General features: G+C 48.7%; 1 protein-coding gene across 1 annotated transcript in view; it reads right to left on the bottom strand.

The window, feature by feature from the left end:
- Positions 1–18,457: 18,457 nt before the first annotated feature.
- Positions 18,458–27,084, bottom strand: part of LOC119964258 — a 159,463-nt gene continuing 150,836 nt past the window's right edge. Inside the window, exons 16-17 of the mRNA XM_038793537.1 lie at positions 22,108–22,299; positions 18,458–18,908 (exon numbers count right to left, since the gene is read on the bottom strand). Coding sequence (XP_038649465.1) covers positions 18,735–18,908; positions 22,108–22,299 — 366 coding nt within the window. The 3' untranslated portion in view covers positions 18,458–18,734. The remainder of the gene's footprint in view (positions 18,909–22,107; positions 22,300–27,084) is intronic.

Below are 27,084 nucleotides of genomic sequence, written 5' to 3'. Positions count from 1 at the left end.
TTGCCTTCCTAACTGGCAACTGAACCTGCATGTTAACCTTAAGAGAATCCTGAACTAGTGGGGGTTTGCCGCCGCGGGGAACGGGCCGAGCGGGGGGCGCTGGCCTGGGGCGGGCAGGGGACGGGTTATGGCTAGTCAGCAGGGGACGGGGGCAGGGAGCCCTCTGATCCGGCTGATAACTTGGACTGTGAGGTGTCTGAATGGGCCGGTCAAACGGGCCCAGGTGTTTACGCACCTGAAGGGCTGAAGGTGGACGTGGCTATGCTCCAGGAGACGCACCTGAAGGTGGCGGACCAGATTAGACTGAGGAAGGGCTGGGTAGGCCAGGTGTTTCATTCGGGGCTGGATGCAAAAAATCGGGGGGTGGCGATTCTGGTGGGAAAAAGGGTGTCGTTTGAGGCGTCAAAGGTGGTGGCTGACAGTGGAGGGAGGTATGTGATGGTGAGCGGCAAGTTGCAAGGGGAGCGGGTGGTGTTGGTGAATGTCTATGCCCCAAATTGGAATGATGCAGGTTTTATGCGGCGCATGTTGGGCCGCATTCCGGATCTAGAGACGGGGGGCTTGATAATGGGGGGGGGGGACTTTAACACGGTGCTGGATCCCCCATTGGATCGATCCATGCCCAGGACAGGCAGGAGGCCCGCGGCGGCTAAGGTGTTGAGGGGGTTTATGGACCAGACGGGAGGGGTGGATCCATGGAGGTTCGCGAGGCCGAGGGCCAGGGAGTATTCATTTTTTTCCCACGTGCAGAAAGCCTATTCCCGGATCAATTTTTTTGTCCTGAGCAGAGGGCTGATTTCGAAGGTGGAGGATGCCGCGTATTCGGCCATAGTCATTTCGGACCATGCCCCGCACTGGGTAGACCTTGAGCTGGGGGAGGAGAGTGACCAGCGCCCGCTCTGGCGCCTGGAGGTGGGACTGCTGGTGGATGAGAAGGTGGGCGGGCGGGTTTGGGGTGTATCAAGAGGTACTTAGAGGCCAATGATAATGGGGAGGTCCGGATGGGGACGGTTTGGGAGGCATTGAAGGCGGTGATTAGAGGGGAGTTGAGTTCCATCCGAGCCCATAGGGAGAGGGGAGAGCAAAGAGAGAGGGAGAGGTTGGTGGGGGAGATGGTGAGGGTGGACAGGAGATATGCGGAGGCTCCGGAGGAGGGACTGTTGAGGGAGCGACGTAACCTTCAGGCCAAGTTCGACTTGCTGACCACCGGAAAGGCGGAAGCTCAGTGGAGGAAGGCACAGGGAGCGGTGTACGAATATGGGGAAAAGGCGAGTAGGATGCTGGCGCATCAGCTTCGTAAGTGCAACGTGGCCAGGGAGATTCGTGGAGTGACGGATAGGGGAGGCAATGTAGTGCGAAGGGGGGTGGACATTGATGGGGTCTTCAGGGACTTTAATGGGGAATTGTACCGGTCCGAGCCCCCGGTGGAGGGGGGGGGGGGGGGGGGGAATGGGGCGCTTTTTGGACAGGCTGAGATTTCCGAAGGTGGAGGAGGGACAGGTGGAGGGGCTGGGGGCGCCTATTGAGCTGGAGGAGCTGGTCAAGGGGACAGGTAGCATGCAGTCGGGGAAGGCGCCGAGGCCGGATGGGTTTCCGGTCACATTTTACAAAATGCATGCAGACCTGCTGGGCCCCCTGTTGGTTAGGACCTTTAACGAGGCAAGGGAAGGCGGAGCTTTGCCCCCGACTATGTCACGGGCGCTGATTTCCTTGATCCTTAAACGGGACAAGGACCCCCTGCAGTGTGGATCATATAGGCCGATCTCGCTGTTAAATGTGGATGCCAAGCTGTTGGCGAAGATCTTGGCCACAAGGATAGACGACCGTGTGCCGGGGGTCATTCATGAGGACCAGACGGGGTTTGTGAAGGGAAGGCAGCTGAACACCAAGATACGTAGGCTTCTGAATGTTATCATGATGGCGGCTGTAGAAGGGGAGGCGGAGATAGTGGTAGCATTAGACACGGAGAAGGCCTTTGATAGGGTTGAGTGGGGGTACTTGTGGGAGGTGCTGGAAAGGTTTGGGTTCGGGGAGGGGTTTGTCAGTTGGGTGAGGCTGTTAAATGAGGCCCCGATGGCGAGCGTAGCCACGAATAGGAGGAGATCGGAGTACTTTCGGTTGTACCGGGGGACGAGACAGGGGTGTCCCCTGTCCCCCTTGCTCTTTGCATTGGCAATTGAGCCCCTGGCCATGGTGTTGAGGGAGTCGAGGAATTGGAGGGGTCTGGTGCAGGGTGGGGAGGAGCACTGAGTGTTATTATGCACAGATGACTTGTTGCTATATGTGGCGGACCCAGTGGGGGGAATGCCGGAGGTGATGAAGATGCTTAGGGAATTTAGGGGCTTTTCTGGGTACAAGCTCAACCTGGGTAAGAGTGAGCTGTTCGTCATGCACCCAGGGGATCAAGAGGAGGGGATTGGTAGGCTCCCACTGAAAAGGGCAGGGAGGAGCTTTCGGTACCTGGGAGTCCAGGTGGCTAGGAGCTGGGGGGCCCTTCACAAACTTAACCTCACTAGGCTGGTGGAGCAAATGGAGGAGAAGTTTAAAAGATGGGACATGTTGCCGCTGTCGCTGGCGGGCAGGGTGCAGTCCGTCAAGATGACGGTGCTCCCGAGGTTTTTGTTCCAGTTCCAGTGCCTCCCCATCCTTATCCCGAAGGCCTTTTTTAGGAGGGTCAACAGGAGTATTACGGGATTTGTATGGGCGCATGGGACTCCGAGGGTGAAAGGAGTGTTTTTGGAGCGGGGCAGGGATGGGGGGGGGGGGGGGCTGGCGTTGCCCAACCTCTGTGGGTACTATTGGGCTGCCAACGCAGCGATGGTGCGTAAGTGGGTAATGGATGGGGCGGGGGCAGCATGGAAGAGGATGGAGATGGCGTCCTGCGTGGACACGAGCCTTGAGGCGCTGGTAATGGCGCCGTTGCCGCTCCCTCCAACGAGGTATACCACGAGCCCAGTGGTGGCGGCTACCCTCAAAATTTGGGGGCAATGGAGACGACATGGGGGGAGGTGGGGCGCTCAATGCAGTCCCCGATACGGGGGAACCACCAGTTTGTTCCAGGGAGCATCGATGGCGGGTTTCTTGGCTGACACAGGTTAGTTATTAGGAGGTTGAGGGACCTGCTTGTGGATGGGAGGTTTGCGAGCCTGGGTGAGTTAGAGGGGAAGTTTGGGCTCCCCCCGTGGAACATGTTTAGGTACGTGCAGGTTAGAGCGTTTGCCAGGTGGCAGATGGAGGGGTTCCCTCTGCTGCCCCCACGTAGGGTGCGGGACAGGGTGCTCCCGGGGGTGTGGGTTGGAGGGGGGGAGGATTTCGGACGTGTACCACGTCATGCAGGAGGTGGATGAGGCCTCGGTGGGGGAGCTGATGGGTAAATGGGAGGAGGAGCTGGGTGAAGAGAGTGAGGAGGGGACGTGGGCGGATGCCCTGGAGAGAGTGAATTCCTCCTCTTCCTGTGCGATGCTTAGCCTCATACAGTTCAAGGTGCTGCACAGGGCCCACATGACCGGGACGAGGATGAGTAGGTTTTTCGGGGGCGAAGACAGGTGTGCTAGGTGCTCAGGGAGCCCAGCGAACCACGGCCATATGTTTTGGGCATGCCCAGTGCTGGGGGAGTTCTGGAAGGGGGTAGCAAGGACGGTGTCGAGGGTGGTAGGATCCAGGGTCAAGCCAGGCTGGGGACTCGCAATTTTTGGTGTTGCAGTGGAGCCGGGAGTGCAGGAGGCGAAAGAGGCCGGTGTTCTGGCCTTTGCGTCCCTAGTAGCCCGGCGGAGGATTTTGCTTCAATGGAAGGATGCGAGGCCCCCAAGCGTGGATACCTGGATCAATGATTTTTGCGGGGTTCATCAAATTGGAGAGGGTGAAATTTGCCCTGAGGGGATCAGTACAAGGGTTCTTTAGGCGGTGGCAGCCTTTCCTGGACTTCCTGGCAGAACGGTAGGAAAATAGGCCGGCAGCAGCAGCAACCCGTGGGGGGGGGGGGGGGGGGGGGGGGGGGTTTGTGTTGTTATTTTATGTTTTTGATATGTTTTTGAAAATCTTAATAAAAATTATTTTAAAAAAAAGAGAATCCTGAACTAGGACACTTACGTCCCTTTGTGTTTCTCACAGAATCACAGAAACCTACAGTACAGAAAAGGCCCTTCGGCCCATCGAGTCTGCACCGCCGCATGAAATGCATCTGGTCTGCCAATCCTAATCCCCTTTGCCAGCACTTGCCCACAGCCTCGAATGTTAAGACATGCCAAGTGCTTCTATCACCCTCCCAGGCAATGTGTTCCAGACCATCACCACCCTCTGGGTAAAAAACGTTTTCCTCAAATCTCCCCTGAACCCCCCCCCCCCACGCCCCTCACCTTGAACTTGTGTCCCCTTGTAATCGACCCTTCAACTAAATGGAACAGCTGTTCCCTATCCACCCTGTCCATGCCCCTCATAATATTGTGCACCCTGATCAGGTGCCCTAACTCAGTCTTCTCTGCTCCAGCGAAAACAACCCAAGCCTATCCAACCTCTCTTCATAACTTAAATGTTCTTCCCAGGCAACATCCTGGTGAATCGCCTCTGCACCCGCTCCAGTGCAATCACATCCTTCGTATAATGGAGCGACCAAAACTTCACACCGTACTCCAGCTGTGGCCTCACCAAAGTTCTATGGAACTCCAACGTGACCTTCCTGCTTTTGTAATCTATGCTACGATTGATGAAGGCAAGTGTACCATATACCTTTTTCACCACCCCATTAACCAGCTCTTCTGATTTCTAAAGCCTTTTCCAATTTGGAAAACAGTCCATCAATCTATATTTCTTACTGAAGTGCACAACCTCACACTGGCCTGCATTTTATTCCATCTGTCGCTTCTTTGCCTACTATCCAAGCCTGCCCAGGTCCTTTGCAGCATCTCTGCTTCCTCAACACAACCTGTCCCTCTATATATCTTTGTATTATCTGCAAACTCAATGCCCTCAGTTCCTTCTTCCAGATCCTGATGTCCCACAGTGAGTTGCAAACCACTCAGATCCAAGCTGCAACTAAAAAGGTCTTCCAGCAAACACCCAGATAAATTGAAACCAAAGAGTTTTTCTAAGCTCCACCATCTCCATAACTACATACTCTACCTTGGACTATCTTCAAACTGACCTTTAAGCTGATTATCCCTCCTTTAAAATTTCTCCGGCCAAGTAAGCTCACCTGTTGTTTTATAACTCAAACTCTTCTGTTCTTACTCTATGAAACAAACATGATTCTGAATTCCTTAGTGTTGATCTTCTGGCAATCACTAAAGCCTATTTTAATTACCTTACCTTTGTTGTTTCTGTGGTCTTGCCATTGTAATGATGCACACAGAACATTTGGTGGCTTAACTAGAATGATGATTTATTGATTAACACATGGAAAGGTAACAAACAGAATACTATACAGACTATGTTACTATTTGAATTCCGTGAACTCACCTGGAAGTACCCTGGGCGCGATTCTCCGCACTCACGACAGGGCGGAGAATAGCGGGCAGCACAAATTTTTACGGCGACGCTGGTCCGCCGCCCTCCCGCTATTCTCCCCCCCCCATGCCCGCCCCCCCACACGAATCGCTGCTCGCCGTTTTTTTACGGTGAGCAGCGATTCTCCCCTGGCCGATGGGCCGATTTCCAAGGCCTTTCCAGCCGTTTTCACGATTTTTAATACACCTGCTATACCAGTTCGTGAAAACGGCCGCAAAGTGCCGTTCTGCACAACCATGCCACCAATTGGCACGGCCGCACCACGGCCGTGCCAAGGGTGGCATGGGCCCGCGATCGGTGGGCACCGATCCCCGCGCACTCTTTCTCCCTCCGCCGCCCCGCAGGATAAGTCCGCGGGGCGGCTGAGGGGCATTACGGACCGCGCATGCGCGGGTCTGACGCATATGCGTGGATGACGTCATCCGCGCATGCGTGGGTTGGAGGCGTCCAATCCCTTTGGCGCGCGGGCTTAGAGAAATTCGTTAAGCCCGCGATGCCGGAGTTCACGGGGCCGCGATGCTAGCCCCGACCGGGGAGCAGAATTGGGTCCCGGGAGGGGGCGCGGAGGCTGCCGTGAAACACGGCTGGTTTCGTGGCAGCCTTCCCGACTCTCCGCCTTTGCGGAGAATCGCGCCCCCTATAAGTGACTGTCCTGTTGTACAGTTCTTGTCATGCTAGATATCAGCAAGAAATGAGGCATTGTGCAAAACTCTTTCTTAACGTGTAGTTTGGTTGCCATGATGTGGAGCAGCCGACATTGGACTGGGGTGGGCATAGTAAGAAGTCTTACAACACCAGGTTAAAGTCCAACTGGCTTTCGGAGCGCAGCTCTTTCCTCAGGTGATTCACACGAGGAAGCAGCTGCCCTTCGAAAGCTAGTGATTCGAATCAAATCTGTTGGACTTTAACCTGGTGTTGTAAGACTTCTTACGATTTTGGTTGTGTTAGTAAATGCAAAATACCTCTTCTTTATTTTGACGTATAAGTTGTCTGCTAATTAATGTTGGATCTCTGTTGTTTTTAGATTACTGTTTGCTGCAGTAAAAGTCTTATACATGACATTTTTGCCCTTCCATTCTTTCTCTCGGTTGTTGGGGAATTTATCTCCTTTTAAAAGTTGTCGGCCTCGACAGGGTTCATTGTGGTCCAGCCAATTATCATTCAGTCAGCATCATAGTTATGGCAACTACAGTGATTCTGTACCATCTATCTACAGTATGGTTAATTGTAATTACAATATTTCAGTCTGCAGCATTGACTGTTGTCCTCATCTTATACCATATCCCTTAATTTAATCTTAATGTTGCACAATTGACAGTACAGTCAATTTCGACACAGAGTGTTTAATAAAAAAAACACTGAAAATGAAGAAAACCAGGACCAAGAAAGAACAAATAAGACAGAAAAATAGACTGAAGGGAAGCTTGCTAGCACCACCATGCACAACAAACAGTGCCAGGGTGCCAACTTCATTGGTGGCACATCTTTCTTCTTGAAATGTCACCTGGATTCTTTCCAAATGTCTTGCGGTGCCTTTCTCATTCCATTGCATCTTGTTTCCACCACTTTCTTTGAGTGCCTCATCATTCAGCAAGGAGGGCAAACACAAATAGCTCACCAGCAGATTTGTTCAAAGCAAAGAACTCTCAGATCACTTTTTGGGAAATGGTACCATATGGTTGCCCTACCCTTGGAGCCCTTGAGAAGGTGGGCCTTGGGCCATATTCTTGAGCTGTTGGAGTCTGTAGGATGATTGCTGTTACTTGGGGAGTTACAGGATTGTGACTCAGTGACGATGAAGGCATGGAGATATTTGTTCCATGGTTGTAGCAAAGAAACCCATTCTTACCATAAACTGCATACTGTAATTGTGCATACACCTTTGTACATTTATACATGTAGGTGTGGGGGCAGCACCCTGCCAAAGCATCTGGTCTTTCTAGGAAGGTCTTCAGAACAAAGAGACAGCCTCTTTAAAAAAACTGCAGGGAGAAAGAACACCTGTTCAAAAGAAAAAGCACTTCAGATTTAATGGATCTCTGACAGGTGTATAAAAAAACAACGGTAAACTATCTTTTGAAATAGCCTGAACCTATCAATAAAAAGGCTTGTAAAAGACAATGGACTGTAAATTGAACGTAAAAATGCAGTTCAATGCTTTCAGGCTTCGAGGCATACACAAAGGCTTGAAAAGGTTAAAGGGAAGTGAAATTGACTAATCATTGTTTCCATTGGATTAAAAGGAAGACTTCCACGTTCTTAACAGGTCATTGATATCAACATGATGGGAGAGAGTTCTAAAGGTTTTAAGGCTCCAGAGAGAAGAGTTTCACATTCTTCTGTCAGATCATTGATATTGACAGGCTGAGAGAGACATCAAAGTTTTCGAGGCCACAGAGGGAACACTTTCACCTTCTTCTGACAGATCTTTGAACTTGACATGCCGGCAGAGACATCAAAGGATTCCAACACATCAGAGGGAAAACTTAAAACTGAAAGTTGACATGCTGAAAGACAATTCATGATTTTCTAGGTTACAGCCAAACGACCCCCATCCCGGGAAAGATCCCTGACCTGAGCTCCTCTTGCCCAGCCTAAGCCACCCCGATGACCACCTCCCCTGAAAAAAACCCTCGGCATCCTGGAGGCAAGTGGAGGGTGGGTACTCACCCCTTTGACTCATCAGAATATAAGACGCTAGGTCCCCACTTGCCAGGACTTGCATCAATCAACAGCATTGGGACTCCTGGCTGGGGGGTGCTGGAGCACCTCAGGAGGCCAGTGAATCATACTTCCTACCCAATAATTACATTCAGATGAATGTAAATGGCAATTAACATGCTCTGGCTTGTTGTGGGTGAGAACCTCATTGGGGCCTTGGGAACCTGATTGGCTTTGGCGGAGTGAGGCAAGAGACTGGCAGTGGGTTTGTTCCCAGCGAGAATCCTGGGCGGGATTCTCTGATCCTGAGGCTAAGTGTGGATGTCGTCGTAAACGCCATCGCGTTTCACGGCAGCGTCAATATGCCCCCAGGATCAGCAATTCTGGCCCCTGCAGGGGACCAGCATGGCACTGGAGTGACCCATGCTGCTGCAGCTGCCGATGCCGGCGTCAGCTGGGCGCCGTGGGTCTGTGCATGAGCAGTGGCTCCCTTCTCCGTGCCGGCCCCGACGCAACATGGCATAGGGCTACACGGGCCGGCACGGAACAAAAGAGGCCCCCAGCCCGAAAGGCCAGCTCGCCGATCGGTAGGCCCTGATCGCAGGCCAGGCCACAGCGGAGGCCCTTCACGGGGCCGGACCTCCCTCCACCCCACCAGGCATGCATGCACACCGAGGTCCCGCCGGGTAAGACCACACATGGACAGTGCCGGCGGGACTCAAATTTTTTGCGCGGCTGCTCGGCCCATCCCGGGCAGAGAATCGGCGGGGGGGGGGGGGAGAGGGCTGGGTGGGGGTCGCGTGGAGAAGCCCCCAACCACCGCCGCGCCGACTGGGCCCGGTGCCAATAGCACCGATTCTCTGCTCTCTGGAGAATCAGCGTTCGGGGCGTCATCGGGGATTCGCGCCCGACCCAGCGATTCTCCGGCCAGGCCTGAGCTAAACGAATCCCACCCCCTATGTTTGCCATCACACTCGATTCAATGTGCCGTCATGATTCCTGCCTCTGTGCATGCCTGTGCATACTCCCCAGGTTACTGTTAACCCAAAGGCAAGTCTATGCCAGATTCTAGCAGGAATTAAGGGCTTTCCTGGGGAATCTGACTTTTGCTTTAGCAGCGAGCACTAGTAAATGGCATTGGGTGGGTATCATGGGCATCATTGGATTCATCTGGACAGTGTCCTCATGGTACCATTCCCTCAGCTTAGCACGTGTCAGGTGAGTCAGGAAAAAGGAGCGGTTGGCAAAGGAGTAACTAATACAATAATAAAGTAATAAAATGAATGAAGCAGAAAATAGTACAGGTGTCAATCCCCAACCTCATAGGATCATAGAATTTTACTACACACAAGAATGCTTTCCCAACCATTGTGCCTCTGCTGTCTTTTAAAAATGACTATCAAAGTAGTCGCCCTCTCTTGCTCTTTACCATAGCACAGTATTTTTTGTTTCTTTTCAAGTAGAATATTTATATGTATCCAACATTAACTTTTGACTGGAAATAGGGAACAAGGGTTTGAAATTTGCATTTTTAAAAAATTGTTCATGCTAAATTTAACCAAAAATTAATGGTTACTTTTTTTTGTCAGTTTATTACATAGTTCAAAGCTGTCTAGGTCCAAATTCTGCTTTACTAATAACTGCCAACTAGAAGTAATTTTGATCATTTTTTTTAACCAATTTTATGAGTAAACGTTCTCAGCACTCATTTATTTGTACTTTGCACGATGATCAGGAAGGACTTTGATTCTCCATTCCTTCATGACGGCGTTCCCGCTGCAGTGAATGGAGGTTTAACTGAGTGCCAAATTCTCATTTCTCACTGGCAGCGGGAGCAAGACGCATTGCAGCAGAGAATCCTGGCCCAGATGTAAGAGAAGTGTTTTACAGCCAATGAAGAGCCTTTAGAAGTGTGATCGCTGTTGTAAAGTGGGAATTATGTCAGCTAAAGTTGCACAATGCAACCTCCTCCAAACAGCAATGTGATAATGTTCAGAGAATGTGTTCTTAATGAGCTTGATTGAGGGGCAAACATTAGCCCAAGAATCTGAATAACTCCCCCGCTTGTCTTGAAAATAGTGCCATCAAATCCTAAAGAAAACAGCACCGCCAACAACACTTCCTCAGCCCTGTATTAGAGCATCAGTTTAGTTTTCATTCTTAGATCCTGGAGCGGGATTTGAACCTGAAGCCATTGGACTTAGCAACAAGAGGGCTACCAACTGAGCCAAGGCTTAGAACCCAGGATGCTTGTGTTTGTTTTTGTCAAGAGGTTTGTTGTCTAGATTCTGGATTCATGGTTTGAAAAGAGTGAAGGAGATAATGATGTTAACCAGTAGTTCAAGGTTAGCTGGCAGCATGTCATTCAAGTACAGGAGGCATCATAACTGAGTTCAGTTCCAGTATGCTCCCAAAATCCTCCTACGTGCACCCTGTAGTGGCGGCGGAGAGAGGTGTAAGACCCCTGGATGATTCCCACCACATCCCCTCGGTGTTGAGAAGTTGAAGACAATCGCAGCAGGCTCCAGGTTGACACTCTAGTGTGATACTGAGGGAGTGTAACAGTGTCGACCCTACTGTCTTTTGGGTGAGACGTTAAAACAAGATCCTGTTAGTCCAAAGCCAAAAGGTCCCACAGCACTAATCAGGGAAAAAAAACAGGAGAGTTGCCCCTTTTCCTGGACAATATTCCTGAGTCAATATCATTTAAAGAAGAGCCGGTCATTGTCTCATTGCTGTTTGTGGGAACTCACTGTGGTCAAATTAGCTTTCATAATAGTGACTGATGTGTTAGGCGGGTTGGTTTGACATTGACTGCAACTGGATACAGGGAAGCTAGAAATAAATGTCTAACATCGAGGATGATCCAACATGGTTTTATTCAAACTATGAACGGCTGTACATGTTCAGCTGTGGGTTGACACTCTACTAATCCTACTGACGACCTCTTACTAGTTCGACCAGACGTACTAGCTACCACATGGCAATAATGTCCACTGACTTGTGCACTCTGACTGTCTCAGTGTCTGGGTCCTGAAAAGAGCGGGAGTCTTAATGCCCTGTGGGCTTTATAGTGGTGGTGTCTTGTCTGGTGATTGGTTGTTCTGTGTTGTGTGTTCATTGGTCATCCTATGTGTCAATCACTGCCTGTCTGCATCTCATTATATACATGAATGGATATTATGACAGTGACTACATGTTAAACATACTTCACTGGCTGCAAATGATTGATGCAAAGACCTGAAATTATGCCAGGTGGAGATAGAAGATTAGGTTTGAAGTTACGGAAAAGAAATCCATGGGAATTAAACTCAGGATTACTTGCCCAATCAAGTGCAAGAAGGACAAGAAGATAACTCAGTGCATGGCTGAATATATTGTGACAGGAAGAGGGAGTCCATATCTTTGGGCATTAACACTAGCTCTGATGGGCTTCAACACAAAAGAGCAATACTGAAATAGTGTTGGTGCAAATGTATTGATGAAATAGTCATGACGATTAAGGATTAATTGCAATGATTACATTTTTAAAATTGAAAGAGTTCTGGGTAATCAGGAATAACCAGGGAGAACCAAACTAACTGGATGTCGTGCATCTGAGGTAGCCACTAACAATCCAATGCAGAAAGCCATTTCAGACACGATGGGCTGAAGAGCCTCTTTCTGTCCTGTAAAGCTCTATGACTCGATGGCAAAGACAGTGATTAGAATGTGGAACTTGCTACCACAAGTTTGCTGGAGGTAAATAACACAGGTCCATTGAAGGGGATGCTGGAGAAACACATAAAGGAGAAACAAAGAAATGGATGTTAAGAAAAGGGAAAAATGGGATGTCAAATCCCACTGGTACCAGTAATACTGTTGATCTATTTTAAGGTAAGATCATTTCGGGAAGATTTGATTTTATTTCCAAACTTTTTCAATTTGGAGGGTTGGGTGGAGGCCCAGATGATGCATCTGCACCATTGTAGTTGGGGTGAGTAATTTGCTTCCATGTTGTGTACCTCCATGCAAAAAGGTCTATGGTACAGACCCATGTAGCCATGAAGGGTAAAGGCTGGAGCACTGTGTGTCTCTAAATACATGAATGCGTTTTGGTAAAGAGGTGTACCCAGGCCTTTAATAAAAACATTTTTAAGAAATGTCTGGAGATCTGAAGGAGAAATAGGTGCATGTTAGGGATTATTCAAAAATTGCAGATGAGTGGTCATCTTGGGTGTTTTGTCAGAACTGCCTCATGGCACTTTTCTCTGTGATTCTCCATTACTGATTGTCCTTCCATGAATGTGAAAGGCCAACGTTGATGTAAATGTCTGTTGGCATTCTTTCCAACAAGTGGAGGAATTCCTGAAATTCTTTGAATCCCAATGACTCATTTGAGGTTTCAAATGGCACTATTCCAGGAATGTTAGATGCCCTTTAAATCAGATGCCAGCAATCCAGCTGTAATTCCCACACATGTATTATAATGTTTCTATGTATAGATTGTAATTGTGACCTACAATTGAATAAATAAACACCCTCCCAGCCGAACAATGATGCAGTATTTGTGCTCTTTTAGTGCTAAATTAGTTCTGTGTTAGTCATATATTTGTGCAGTGTTAGAGAGTGTTAGTCTTCTGTAAGTCCTATTAATTTAGTGTTAGTACTGCGTTAGTCTTCTGTAAGTCCTAATAATTCAGTGTTAGTACTGCGTTAGTCTTCTGTAAGTCCTATTAATTCAGTGTTAATGCTGCGTTAGTCTTCTGTAAGTCCTTTTAATTCAGTGTTAGTGCAGTGTTAGCCTTCTGTAAGTCCTATTTGTTCAATGTTAGTGCTGCTTTAGTCTTCTGTAAGTCCGAATAATTCAGTGTTCGTGCTGTGTTAGTCTTTTGTGAGTCCGAGAAATTCAGTGTTACTGCAGTGTTAGTCTTCTGTAAGTCCTGTTAATTCAATGTTGGTGCTTTATTAGTCTTCTGTAAGTCCGATTAATTAAGTAGTAGTGCTGTATTTTTCCAGTCTTAGAGCTGTGTTGGTTGTTGCTAGTCCTCTGTTTGTCATGTGCTGCCACTATGTTGGACATGTAGGAGTTGTGCGTTAGTCATGAATTAGTGCTGCTTTAATCATGCAGTAGCACTCCTTCCGTGTGATGTTCACCCTGTAATGATCCTGCATTTGTTCCGTGCTATTGCTCTATTGTTGCCATATTAATCCTGAATTAGTGCTGCCATGTTATGGTGTTCGTTCTGTTTTCGGGTGGTGCAAGTTGTGACATTAGTGCTATGATATTCTGTGTTGCCGCTGTGCTAGTCCTGTGTTAGTATTATGTTAATTTTGTAGTGGTGCTGAATTAATCCTGCGTTAGTGTGGCGTTGGCACTGTGTTTGTTTTGTGTAAGTGTGTTGTTAGCGCTGCATTAGTAGTGCTGTGTTATTACTGCACTAGTGCTGGACTGTGTTGAACACCATACAATGTTGAGTTTTGTACTTAACATGGACAGCACTCCAATAGTCCAGTCAGCCAGATTGCATCAAATTACACATTAAATCATTAATTCTTGCTCTGCACATGGAGGGAAGGGGTGTCTCGCCATTTCTCCTGAAAGTATCACTAAGGTCCGGTGTTACAGTTAATATTCCACTTAATTGTGCAATGGAATAGGCCCAGCATTGAACCCCTTGTACAATTTCATTCAGAAAGCACCTTCCAGATAAAGAGCTGGGTGTGAATTGTCCTCCCATTTCCTGGTGACATAATTAGAAATCTGGATAAATAAATTGGGCAGTGTTTTTAAATGCAAATATTGAAGATTCTGAGTGAAGGGCTTGAATGATATTCAGGAACCAGCCAATAGTTGCAGTTTCCCAATCAGTGTGGCAAGACAGTGCCCCACAAGGATGTTAGCTGCGCAGTGGCAGAAGCAGAGGGACCGGGTGACTGGAGGTGGGAGGATAATGTGATGATTTCCTTCAGAAATGTTTAGGACAAGAGTTGACAACCCAATGGGTGGGCACTCTGGTTGCTTTGCTGCATTCTGACTCGGGAAGTATTGGAAGCTCACATGTGCCTCCTGATGGAGGCATTCAGTGAGGCCTCCACTGTCATGAACAAACCCTTAAGCAAACAGGGACTTCTGTTCAACAATTCTCCTTACTGGAGATTCAACAAAATGGAGTGTGGCAGGGAAGAGAGACAAAATCTACCCATGCACATGCGTTGCCCTGTTTGATTCACTTCAGTAAGACTCGAGGAGAAATCATTTAGTCCTGAAAATAAACAAATGATATGACTGTGATTTATTATTTTACCAAATTCCAGCAACCAGGAATCTCAAGCAATTTTCCCTTTCCATAGATGTTGTTGCTGTGCTAGTGATGAATTGAATGGCAGGGCTCTTGTTGGGTGACATGGTAGCACAGTGGTTAGCACTGTTGGTTCACAGCGCCAGGGGCCTGGGTTCGATTCCCGGCTTGGGCCACTGTCTGTGCGGAATCTGCACATTTACCCCGTGTCTGCGTGAGTTTCCTTCAAGTCCTCCGTTTCCTCCCACAAGCCCTGAAAGACTTGAACATTCTGAATTCTCCCTTCCTGAGTGTGGCAACTAGGGCTTTTCACAGTAACTTCACTGCAGTGTTAATGTAAGCGTACGTGTGACACTAATAAAGATTATTATTATTATTCTTTGAGGAGGTGATTGGCAGGGCATCAAAGTGGTTTGCCAATTAGGCTCAGAGTGCTGCCACCCATTTCAGGAGCCTGAGGTGCTTTAAGTTGTGTATGCCACAACATCAAGGCCACTTTGCTCCCTATCTTAATTTCTCTCTCAGGGGAATTGCCAGAGTGCCAGACTGTACTGCCAAAGTGCTAAGCTGGCATTTTTAGCGATGGGGATCAGGTTGGGGGGGGTGCTCTGCGCGAGTGTGGGTGGATCCCAAAGACCCCTTCATAGTGAGTTGGAGCTTGGGGGGGGGGGGTCTCAGGAGTCGCATCGCATGCTCAAGAGATTGGGACACCACTTCCTGCACTGAGGAGTTCCGGCGCACAGAGCTCTTCAATGCTCCTCACCTAACTCGGTGAGGCCTCAGCCACACATTCCTCGCTGAAGCTTCCCATCTACCCGGATAGGCGGCAGATAGCAAAACCTGGCTAGTCGTGCGCTATGGGACTCTGTCCCTATTTGGGGATATCGCGTTCTTTAAGTGTCATTTCAGGCGGGTTTGGTTGGGAGTTTCTCCCTGGCCCTGTCGGCGATTTCCCACCGCTATCTAACCACAGGTTATCATTTTTTGGAGCCCTGGGAGCTAGTCCTCACTTATGGGGCGAGATACAGTGACCACCCCGCCGTGTGTTTTTGGCAGCGGAGGTGACCTGCCAGCAGGATTTACTGTCTCCCCATTGCCAACAGGATTTCCTGTAGACTGCACACCTCGTCGCCGGGAAACCCGTATGCCGTCGGTGGGATCAGAATAAATTGCCGGTGTGAACAGCTGGTAAATTCCGCCCAGAATATTTTTAATCACTAGGGTGCAGACCTCGATGGCCAGACCAGCTCCTCAGAGATTGGGGCACCATTTTGAAAGAGTGCCCCGATCACTAAGTGAGCTTGAGGTTCCCCCATACCCCCCACCCATGGACAATGTTACTCTCCACATATATGTTAACCCTCACACACAGTAACCCCCCCCCCCCCCCCCCGCCCCAAGTGAGGGTTGCTGAGGGCCCCCTTTTCAGGCCTTCATAAGCCCCAATTCAGGCTCCCCCCCTTCCAGGACCCCCACCCTTCACAACCCAATATTTTGGAGGCCCCTTCATACCTGCCCTCACCACCACATCCTTCATACCCCTCCCTCACCATCCTTTTCATGGGCATGGCCCCCTTGGGTCCTGACTCTTAGCCTTGTCACCCTGATGCCCGGGCAGCCTGGCACTGCCATCCTGGTGCCCTGGCAGTGCTCCTACCTGATGTGTTATGTACTCTGGGTAACACAGGATGCAACACGATGCAGAATGACCAAAAGATACTCCAGACTTTGAAGTAAGTTCAATGTGATTTATTAAACCATTAGCACAGTTCTCTATGAGTTCGGCTCTCCTGCTAATCTTGCTATAGTAACTCAGTCTAACTAACCAGTCTGCTCTAAGCCACGTGGTGGGTGTGATGCTTCTGATCTGCCCCTGTCCTACTCTCTAAGTGTTGCCTGTGGAAAGAGCCGGAGTGTGAGTTCCTCTTGCCTTTTATAGTGAGATACCACCCCTGAGTATCCTGCCTGCTCACTGGTCATGTCCTGTTCTCTGTGTTCATTAGCTGCCTGTCTCTGCCTGTCTGTATATCATTATCTGCATGTCTGCATTTCATGGCACTACCAGCCCAGACACATTGGCAGTGCCAATTTGGGACTGTGAAGGTGTCAGCCTGGCAATGCAAAGGTGCCAGTGTGCCACCCTGTCCTGTCCCCAGGTGCCGTTCCAACTGGTGTACATGTATGTGGACCTTGGGGAGGCCGATAAATGCTGGGAGCAGGTTAGATTGGCATAAGCAAGGTTAAGTGGGAACATGCCTATCCCAGGATCTGTCGGGGATCCTGGCATAGGCATCTTCAGCATTTACCGGCCGGGTCCTGTTCCAATTCCGACGGGATGCCGCCAGTAGATCAAGCCTTCTGTTTCTCCTCTCTCTAGCTAACTCTCCCTGTCGCTGCCTCTGCAGTATCTTCCACTCCATCTCTGTACCTAGCTTGCCCTGTATCTCTCCTAATCTCTCTCTCTCTCTCTCTGATTCCTGGGATGGCAGGACTGACGTATGAGGAGAGAATGAGTTGGTTGAGATTGCATTCGCTGCTGTTCAGAAAACTGAGGGAAGTCTCATAGAAACCGATAAAATTCTAACAGGACTAGACACGGTGGACAAGAAGGATGTTGCCGATGGGTGGGTGTGTCCAGAACCAGGAGTCATTTTTTGAGGATACGGGATAGACTGAGATGAAGAGAAGTTTATTCACCCAGAGAGTGGTCGGCCTGTGGAATTTGTTACCACACAAAGCAGTTGAGACCAGAACAGTGTGGGTGGGTTTTTCCGCTGGCGGGATTCTCCGTTGCGCCAGCAGCACACCCATGCCTACAGGTTTCTCAGCAACGTGGGGCGGCCACAATGGGAAATCCCATTGGCAGGTGGTGGGAACGGAGAATTGCACTGCTGGCGAGGGCACACCGTCCAGGAACATGTGGCTGGCAGATCGGAGAATCCCGCCCTGTGTGTTTTCAAGAAGCAGATAGATATAGTCAAAGGGCGAAGGGAATCAAAGGATATGGGGGAAAGGTGGGATCAGGCTTTTGAGTTGGATGATTAGTCATGATCATGAATGCCAGAGCAGACTCGAAGGGCCGAATGGACTCCTCCTGCTCCTACTTTTCCAGGCTTCTCAATGTGTTACGTTTCTCTCTCTCATTGGAATAGAGGCTTTATCCTGTTTTCAACTGTCTTTCCAGCAGGGGTCACTGGAGTCCCTTTTGGGAGCAGGAACCCTGACTGACATCTTGTCGTGGTAACACTCAGCAGAGTCGGGTCCTTACGGCTGTCATTTCATAAGCAGCAATATCTCCATTGAGACCGCTCCTGGGGACTCACCAGCCTGCCTTGCATATACATGGGGCCGGGATTGTCCGTTGCCCGACGCCGATATCGTAATCGGCAATTGGGCGGACACCCTTCCGACACCCAAATCGGGGGGGGGCGATTTGCCCCCTCTGAAATGGCATCATCGCGTTGCGAGCTGCACGCCGTTGGAAAGGTGTTGGTGCGTCAACAGAAGCCCCTCCCCTGATCCTCCGCCCCCGATGGGCTGAATTCCCGACAGCGCTGAACACATGCTATTTTTTTCATCGACCCCACATAGTGATTGCACACTGTGTCCAACGCTGCCAGTCAGGGGGGAGAAGTGCCAATGGCCGGGGGCCTTCGGCAAGGGTTGGGGGGATTGGTGGGGTGTGATCCGGGGGTGATGAGTTGGGTTACTGGGGGTCATTATTTAGCAGTCTGGGTCCGTGCGCGGTCAACGCCATGATGCACGGTGCTGCCGCTGCAGGCTGCCGCCATGCACATGAGCGGCCACGGACCTGGCCATTCCCCAGCCTTTACTGGCCTGGGAGCCAGGAGTTTTACCCCGCGTGGCTGCTAGCCCCCCACGGCCCCGGAATCGATGCAGCTGCTGCGCCATTTATTCTGGCATAAAACGTCATTGTTCCCATGCTGGCATCAGCCCTTAGTCTGGAAATCGGAGAATCCAGCTCATGTCCCCCCCCCTCCCCCCCACCTCAGCATTGCAGGTTCAGTATCCCAGAACACTATGTAGCACCATTCTTGATAGCACTATCACCACAAGAGCTGCAGACATCCCAGGAGAAGCCCGCCTCACGGCAACTGGGAATAGGCAATATAAGCAGACCTGTCAGTGATTCCAGCATTCTGAGACAACATTATTCGCAGTATACAGGAGAAGCATTTCCAGGAGTATGATGTGGTTGAATACCCAATGACCCTTCACATAATAAATCTGCTTCCGTTTCTGAACATACTTTTTTCCATATGACGTAGTTTACAGTTTGTTGCGCTTAGTGCTTCGCTGACTGCAGGGATTATCCTTAAAAACAATGCAGGCATATAATATGGCATCTTCCGAATCCTTCTTGCTAATGCTTGCTTCCTCGCTGCTGGTTTTGTACTTGTCCACGTTCTCATACACAGAGGAGTCAGCAACTTGATCATCCTGCTGATTGGATGATAAAATTATTTAGACCTGCATAAATTAAAATGCTGTTCTGTAAAATGAAATCGCTCCCCTCTCTGCCCCTGTCAGAGTCCATGGCTGCTGAAACCCTCATCGATTACGTTACTTCTAGATGTGTCTATCCCAATGTTCCTCTGTCTGGTCTTCCATCTTCCACCCCCTGTAAACTTAAGCTGACCCAAAACGTAGCTTCTTTTATTCTAACTCACATCAAAGCCCATTCATCCTTCGTCTCTTTACTCACTCAGCGACATTATCTTCTCATCCAGTTCGATTTTAAAATGATCACCGTGTGTTCAAATCTCTCGAAGGCCTTGTCCCTCCCTACCCCCATAACTGTTTCCAGCATCACGACTCTCTGAGAGCTCTATGCTCAATGCCCTTCGGCCTACCATTGGAGGATGTTCCTCAGCTGCTCATGGGCCCGGAGAGATGAAATTTCCTCCATAAACTGCTCTGTTTCTCGAGTTCTCTCTCCAACCTTTGTTCAGGCACTCTTGGGCTAGCTTTTGGGACTGGTACACAGAGAGTGACGTATCAACATTCTCCCATGAGAATATCCTGATGCTACTGCATCTGTCCCTATTACTGCTATTCAACCCAATCTTCTCGTTAGCACCTTAAGTACACAAAAGTCACACAAAATATCCATTCTCACAATCGCCAGATGTTGGCTATGTAAAAGTTTTAAAATGTGGAATAAAGTATCAAAAAACCTTGCTCAAAGCAAATTAACACTGGTTAGCGGTGCAGCCTCACAGCACCAGGGACCTGGCTTCAATTCCAGCCTTGGGTGACTGTGTGGAGTTTGCATGCTCTCCCCGTGTCTGTGTGGGTTTTCTTCAGATGCCGGGGGCCCAAAGAATACAGCCCAAGAAGGCTTGCAGAACCTTGCAGAATAGGCAGATAAATGGCAAATTACTTTCAGTATAGGTAGGTGGAATGTTGTGCATTCTGGTTGGAGGAATAAGGAGACCATCTATTTGGAAAAGATGGGTCAAAATCGGGGTCATGGCGGAAAGAGATCTTGAGGTGCAGATTCAAAATATAATCGTAACTCGGGTTAGTAAAGGGGCTGGTTTAGCACACTGGGCTAAATCGCTGGCTTTGAAAGCAGATCAAAGCAGGCCAGCAGCACAGTTCAATTCCCGTACCAGCCTCCCCGAACAGGGGCCGGAAGGTGGCGACTAGGGGCTTTTCACAGTAACTTCATTTGAAGCCTACTTGTGACAATAAGCGATTTTCATTTCATTTCAATCATGAAACTGCAAACAAAGCACTGGGGTTAATTTCCAAAGAAGTAGAATTCAAAATCAAAAAGGTTATGTTAAATTTGTAAAGAGCCTTGATGAGGCCACACTTGGAGTAACGTGGATCTTCCAGACTCCATTGGTGGGATTTAGTGGGCCCGTTATCTACGAGTGCGAATCCCGTGACGGCTACAAAGTCTTGCGAGAAGGCCATAATGGAATTTGAGCTAGTCGGGTCTCGGTTTGATATCTTCCCCAGTCCCCCCACCCACCCCGCACCACCGGTGACATAATCAAGTTCACACCCAACCTGATTCACTGAATATACATCAATTTAATTATAATTGAATGGCCATACACCATAGCATCCAGCACGGTTGAATGCTCATTGCCTGCTCCCCTCATTTCAAAAATGAAAACCAGATGTGATAAACACGCTGGGCGCACAGTAGTACCTGGAGACCCTGGGGTTGAGAGCCGATACTGGGCATTTCCCCATGAAACATTAGCAGTGCCAAGGGACACAGCCAGGTGGCACTGATGTGGGACTGTGGTGGGCACTGCCGGGAACACTGCCATGGAATAGCTGTCCTCTATTGCAGGTAGTGTTCCCTTATGTATTGTGGTGGTGGACATCAGTGCGGGAAGGGGGAAGAGTGTCCCTCAATACTTCCATGGAGGGGAAGGTCGCCCGAAAGCTTGTGGGGTATTAGTCAATGGCCATGGGAGATGGGATGGAGTTTATTTTTTTGCAGATTTAAAGATGGCGCCTGATTTCTGTGGGACCTGCCTTGTTGCCTCTATCAGGCCCCACCCGCCAGAGTAACGGTGCAAACCACGCCCCCGATTATTTTTTGACACACTGTCAGAAGATCTGCTCAAAAAACATGGCTGTGTTTCTGGGGAGAAGCACATCGGTTTCAGCCAAAACCTGACACGTTGCCTTTTGTTTTTTGAAAATTCCGCTCTTTGGGCGGAGGTGGCCTGGCTTTGGCCAGTGGCAAGATCTTCTGATCCCGCCGCTGTTGGAAGGGTTTCCTGTTGTATGCACCGCTTGCCACCGGGAAACACGTGGCAGAGCTTTGTTGTCGTTGGGTCCGGAAGATCTCGCTGGTGGGAATGCCGCAAAACTCCAGCCAATACTGCAAAAAAGGACATCAAGCACTGGTGGAGGTGCAAAAATGATTTACAGCGGAGCAAAACGAGAATTGAGAGGCCGTAAATATTAACAAAAAAGGAGGCAGGATAACACCAATGGATGACCAAATAAAGATCTTTATATAGTGAAAGAATTCAATGGAGCTTATGTGCTTATGTCAAGAAGATGTTTCCAATTGTTGGGAGTTTAAGACTGAGGGTCATAAATTTCGGAGATCACTAATAAATCCTGATGCACCATCAATTGGTCGTAGTGAAGTTCCAAACCACAGGCTTTAATACGCTAGATGGTCATACAGAGAATGGCCGACTGCCAGCTGGTACGAGCTCTTATACCCAGCCTTGTAGGCGGAGTTACCAACCTCTCAGCCAATCGGTGGGGAGTCACATGACCAGCCACAACCAATTGACAGAGAGGCACATGACTTGCCTGGGCCAATGGGCAGCGAGGCTGCTGTACCAATGGCAGCTTGGTTCTAAGGTAATATGATCTCTCTAGCCATACTACCACAAATCCAAAAAAAAACTCTTTGCTAAAACATGTTCAGAATATGGAATTTCGTAGCACATGGTGTATTTGAAGGAATTCGTATCAATGCCTTTAAGGGGAAGTTAGAAATGTTACACAAGGAATAAAGGGGGAGAAGGATATGCTAACAGGGTGAGTGAAATGTGGTGGGAGGAGGCTTGCTTGGTGCAGAAACATTGGGATAGACCTGCTGGGCTGAATGGTCTGTTACTGTGCTGTAAAATTCTATGTAAATTTATCTTACCTGGATGCTGCTACATATTGCTTGTTCTGTTTTGGGATTTTCTAGATCCGTTTTTTTGCCAAACTGTATGGAAGCATACACCAAAGCATCTGCAGAATCCCCCCTCGGAGCGCTTTTATTCACAGCTGGACTCTCGCTCATGCACATGTTGTCATATTCTCCGTTATTGACGGAAATGCTCTCCTGATTGTCCTATCAAAGAGAACTCAGTAAGAATTTTTTTTAAAAAGAAAATAATTGTTTTTAAAGCCTCCATGTAATTGGAAAGACACTGGATATACAATTGGGGAGTCTAAAAATATTATTCTTTCGATTGAGTTCAGGCATTTTAAGAGGTGTACAGGAGTTGAATATTGGGTGAGAGTCACAGCCATGAAAGGGGGGAGAGCCTGAAAACAGGAAGTATTACAATTACCCCTCGCCCTGACCTTCCGATTTGCATGCTAGTATTGCGCTAAATGTTGTTTGAAGCAGCATTGCAGGCCTTAGCGGGGGCTCATGTTCAAGTGAGGCTAATACCACTTAAAACTACTTTATGCCACTTTTCAGACTGGAGCAGGTACCAATGGTGGTTGCAGATGAGAGTGTGAGCAAGAAGAATACTGAATTATGATGCCACAGAACAGGAATTGCGCTCCAAGGTTCTCCGACCCGACACAGCACTGACTGTGGGGAGGGGGGGGGGGGGGGGGGGGGGGGGACGTCGGTCACGGTCATCATTGATTTGTTCCTAAAGTTTCTTGGGTTTCCAAAGCAGAGTGGAAATGGGTTTGAGAGGTCACATGGGATACCTTTATTACAGTAGTTAGCAGTTTACCTTGGGCAATATTACTGGACTTTTATAGTTTTTTTATTTTCTTGTTATAAATTTAGAGTAGCCAATTCATTTTTTTTAAAATTAAGGGGCAATTTATCATGGCCAATCCACCTACCCTGCACATCTTTGGGTTAAGGGGGCAAAACCCATACAAACACGGGGAGAATGTGCAAACTCCACACGGACAGTGACCCAGAGCCGGGATCGAACTTGGGTCCTCAGCAACCGTATTGCATCACAATGTAAGTGCTAACCACTGCATCACCGTGCTGCCCCAAAAGGGAGTGTTGTCTGAAGGGTATTTACTTGTGGTTGTGACCAAGTGGTTTCTTTTGGTGAATGCTTTGTGAAACTATTTTAACTGTGTAACTTTAGTTCTTGTGTGTTCTTTTCAACATGTTAATAAATCTATTTTTTTAATCCCAAAAGTGGTACTGGAATTTTTTGCTGCTGGGATTAGTAGGTCTTCTCATTTTAGGATACAAAAAAAAGGGTTTTGGCGTGTAAGCCAAGTTTCCCCCGGGACTTGGTTTTCTCAGCAATTAACATCTTCTGTGGTCATAAAGAGTATCAATGTTATAATACCTAGATCTCTGTACTATGTTCTCCGAAATCGCCATTAAGCTAGCTTTTTTGAATAAAGTAGAGTTGCATTAAAATCAGGTGTCTTTGTTGTGACCACCTAAGCTCATCAAGCCGGTTCTTGGCCAACCTTTGGCGTCTCTGGGTGGGATCGATTAAAGTGGCAGCCCTAAAGCCACAGACGAGATGGAACTCCCAAAAGCTTGGTAGACACAATGGCATTCGCTGGTGAAGCCTGATATGAAATGAAATGAAAGTCGCTTATTGTCACGAATAGGCTTCAATGAGGTTACTGTGAAAAGCCCCTAGTAGGTACTTCAGAAGTACTGACAAGGAAAATGGCTGGAGTGCATAAAATTTCTTGAACTCCTCTAGAGTCTCTGGAATCTACTGGGAGTCAGTGTGGGAGGAAACCCTATACATAGGTTCTATCTCAAGGGGACACAACTAGATGTCTGCCCAACAGGAGCTTGGGGGTCCCCCTTTCGTTGTGTCTTCTTTGTTCTCTACTGTGTTTTCCTTTTTGCTTACATTGCACTCTGTAAAATCCTTTTTTTCAGGTTGATATTGTACACTTTGTTTGTTATTAATTAATTTCTCTTTAATAAAAATATGGTGGACTGGGACATTTTGCGCAGGATTATGAGGCACCCCTGAGACATGGACCTGGACAGGGGCCATCTGTCCCCCTCCCCTGAGAGGGCCTGGAGCGTGGAAATGGGACACACCCAATGCACTCCATGGTGCAGGATGGAGTGTATCGAGGAGAACACCCTGAGAATCATTATGATCCACCTGGTGCCGGCCAACACCGTCGCCAACAGGATTGATGGCGGCAGGCCTCTCCAGGGTGTCTATATCATACCAAATGGGATGAGCAGGGTGCCCAATTGTCACAGGTGGGGTTGGAGGCCATCCTGCAGAATTTATATGGGACACCGGGGGCTCCTGCATTGCCTTAAATGCCATTGAATAGAATCACTACAGTACATAATATTAGTTATCGCATCACATGAATGTAGCTCTTCGTCAGAAAATCCCGCAAAAAACTTTTTGTGACAAAACAACAGGGGACAAAAGGAGAAGGTGAATTTCACTCTTAAAATTTTCATGGATGGATCCCCTACGGCAGAGAATAGGGTTAGAAAGACAGTGGTATATACATACAGGATCCAACAGGAAAAAAATAAGTGGAATTAGCTCTAAAGTTATCCCCATAATGAGTGCTCAAATTGCTGATTTGGCAGCGGTTGCCTATGTAGTAAGTTACCAGGATGATTTTCCATCATCAGCCATCATCTATACAGACAGTATGAATGGGTGCAGCAGTTTGACAGATTTTTACGTCTTAATGGGCTGCGAGGCGATTTGTGTCAGCCGAAAATAAACCTTTGCCGCCTGCCGCCCTGCTGAAATTAATTTTAGCGAAAGCAGAGGGTAATCAGTATGGAATTGTTAAGGTCAAATCACTCCAAAAGGAATTAAAAGGGTAGATGAATTGGCTAAACAGAGAGCAAGGGAAGGAATTCTCTGGGAACCACCAATCGGACATATGTCAGGAAAAGATTCACAGCCAATGTGTACGGTAACCATCAGCCAAATACAGGTGAGTGATTTGGTGGAAGTCAAAGAAGCAGACAATGACTTAAAACAACTTTCAGTAGGGGTAGCACCCAACACCACCCCCCACACCCAACCAGCCCGTACAATAATTGGAAGGAGTCGTTCCAGGAAAAGAATGCGTAGGACAACATGGTGGCACAGTGGTTGGCACTGGTGTCTCACAGCGCCAGGGACCTGGGTTCAATACCGGCCTTGGGTGACTGTGCGGAGTCTGCACGTTCTATCCATGTCTGCATTGGTTTCCTTCAGGTGCTCCGGTTTCCTCCCACAGTCCAAAGATGTGCAAGTTAGGTCTATTGGTCTCGCTAAATTGCCCCGTTGTGTCCGAAGACATGCAGATAAGGTAGGTTTACGTGGATAGGGCGGGAGACTGGGCCTACGTTTGGCGCTCTTTGAGTCGTTTGGTGCAGACCCAATAGCCTGAATGGCCTCCTCCTGCACTGCAAGAATTCTACGCTTCTGTGGTAATAAAAGATGGGAAATACATCTTCCCTGCCCAAGTCATATATCAGTGCCATGATGCCCAGGGACACCAGGGGACAGAGAATACAGCTGAGTGAATAAAGAGTATGTTGATGTATGACGTGAAACATTACTTAGAAAACTGTTTGGTTAGTGTCCAAAATAACCCAGATTGCCAACTGCAGACTGCTAACAAAGCGGAGCATAGACATACTCGACCTGTAGATGGCCAGCGGAGCAATTTCAGATTGACTATATTGGCTCTCTGCCACCCTGTAAAGTGTGTGTGTGTTTGGGGGGGAGGATACAAGTATATTTTGGTCAAAAGTGATACATTCAGTAAATAGGTGGATGCTTTTTAAAAAAAAAAATTAGAGCACCCAATAATATTTTTCCAATCAAGGGGCAATTTAGCATGGCCAATCCATCCACTAACTGCACATCTTCGGGTCGTGGGGTGAGACTCATGCAGACACAGGGAGAATGTGCAAACCCCACACGGACAGTGACCCGGGGCCGGGATCAAACCTGGGTCCTCGGCGTCGTGAGGCAGCAGTGCTAATCACTGCGCCACCGTCTTGCTGCCATCTTCTAGGCTGGGATGGTGTGTGTGGGGGATGAAGTGCCTATATGCGGCTGCAGCTTGTCAGCCTCCTGAATGTCAAGCGCAAAACCTGCGAATCCAGTGCAGTTTATCATTGGAACTGATTGTGTTCTACATGGCACCGGTGTTAGCCCCTTATTACTGGCTGAATCGGTCCAGGTGCGACGCCAGTTTTGCTGGCATGGAACTACACAAATTCTGTGTCGGCGTCAACACTGGCCGAAATTCTCCGACCCCCACCTTTGGGGAGGCCCAACCCCTGAGTGGTTGGCGCTACTCCCCTACGCCGGCACCCTCCGTCACGCCGGGTAGGGGAGAATGCCGCCTCCTTAGTCTCAAGAAACGGAGAATCCCGCACATGATTCGGAAAATTGTCCAATAAAATAACTCCACCTGGAGTAAAGTATTGCCATTTGCCCTCATGATAATAACATAGAACATACAGTGCAGAAGGAGGCCATTCGGCCCATCGAGTCTGCACCAACCCACCTGAGCTCTCACTTCCACCCTATCCCCGTAACCCAATAACCCCTCCCAACCATTTTGGTCACTAAGGGCAATTTATCATGGCCAATCCACCTAACCTGCATGTCTTTGGACTGTGGGAGGAAACCGGAGCACCCGGAGGAAACCCACGCAGACACGGGGAGAACGTGCTGACTCCACACAGACAGTGACCCAGCGGGGAATCGAACCTGGGACCCTGGCACTGTAAGAAACACAGTTGATAGTTCTACAGGCTTCACACCACACATAAAGAAGACCCGGCGACCCATGAGAGGAATCGAGGCTTTTGTTGGGTTTGGACTTAACGGAGCCCAAGGTGCAAGTCATGTCACAGGGGTAAACCGTTCAACAGTTATCAGAGAATGTGTAAGCAGCGCACATG

Source organism: Scyliorhinus canicula, chromosome 4, assembly GCF_902713615.1.
Source record: "Scyliorhinus canicula chromosome 4, sScyCan1.1, whole genome shotgun sequence".
NCBI lineage: Eukaryota > Metazoa > Chordata > Chondrichthyes > Carcharhiniformes > Scyliorhinidae > Scyliorhinus > Scyliorhinus canicula.
The sequence above is the reverse complement of the archived record's forward strand: the minus strand, read 5'-3'. Positions and strand labels throughout refer to the sequence as shown.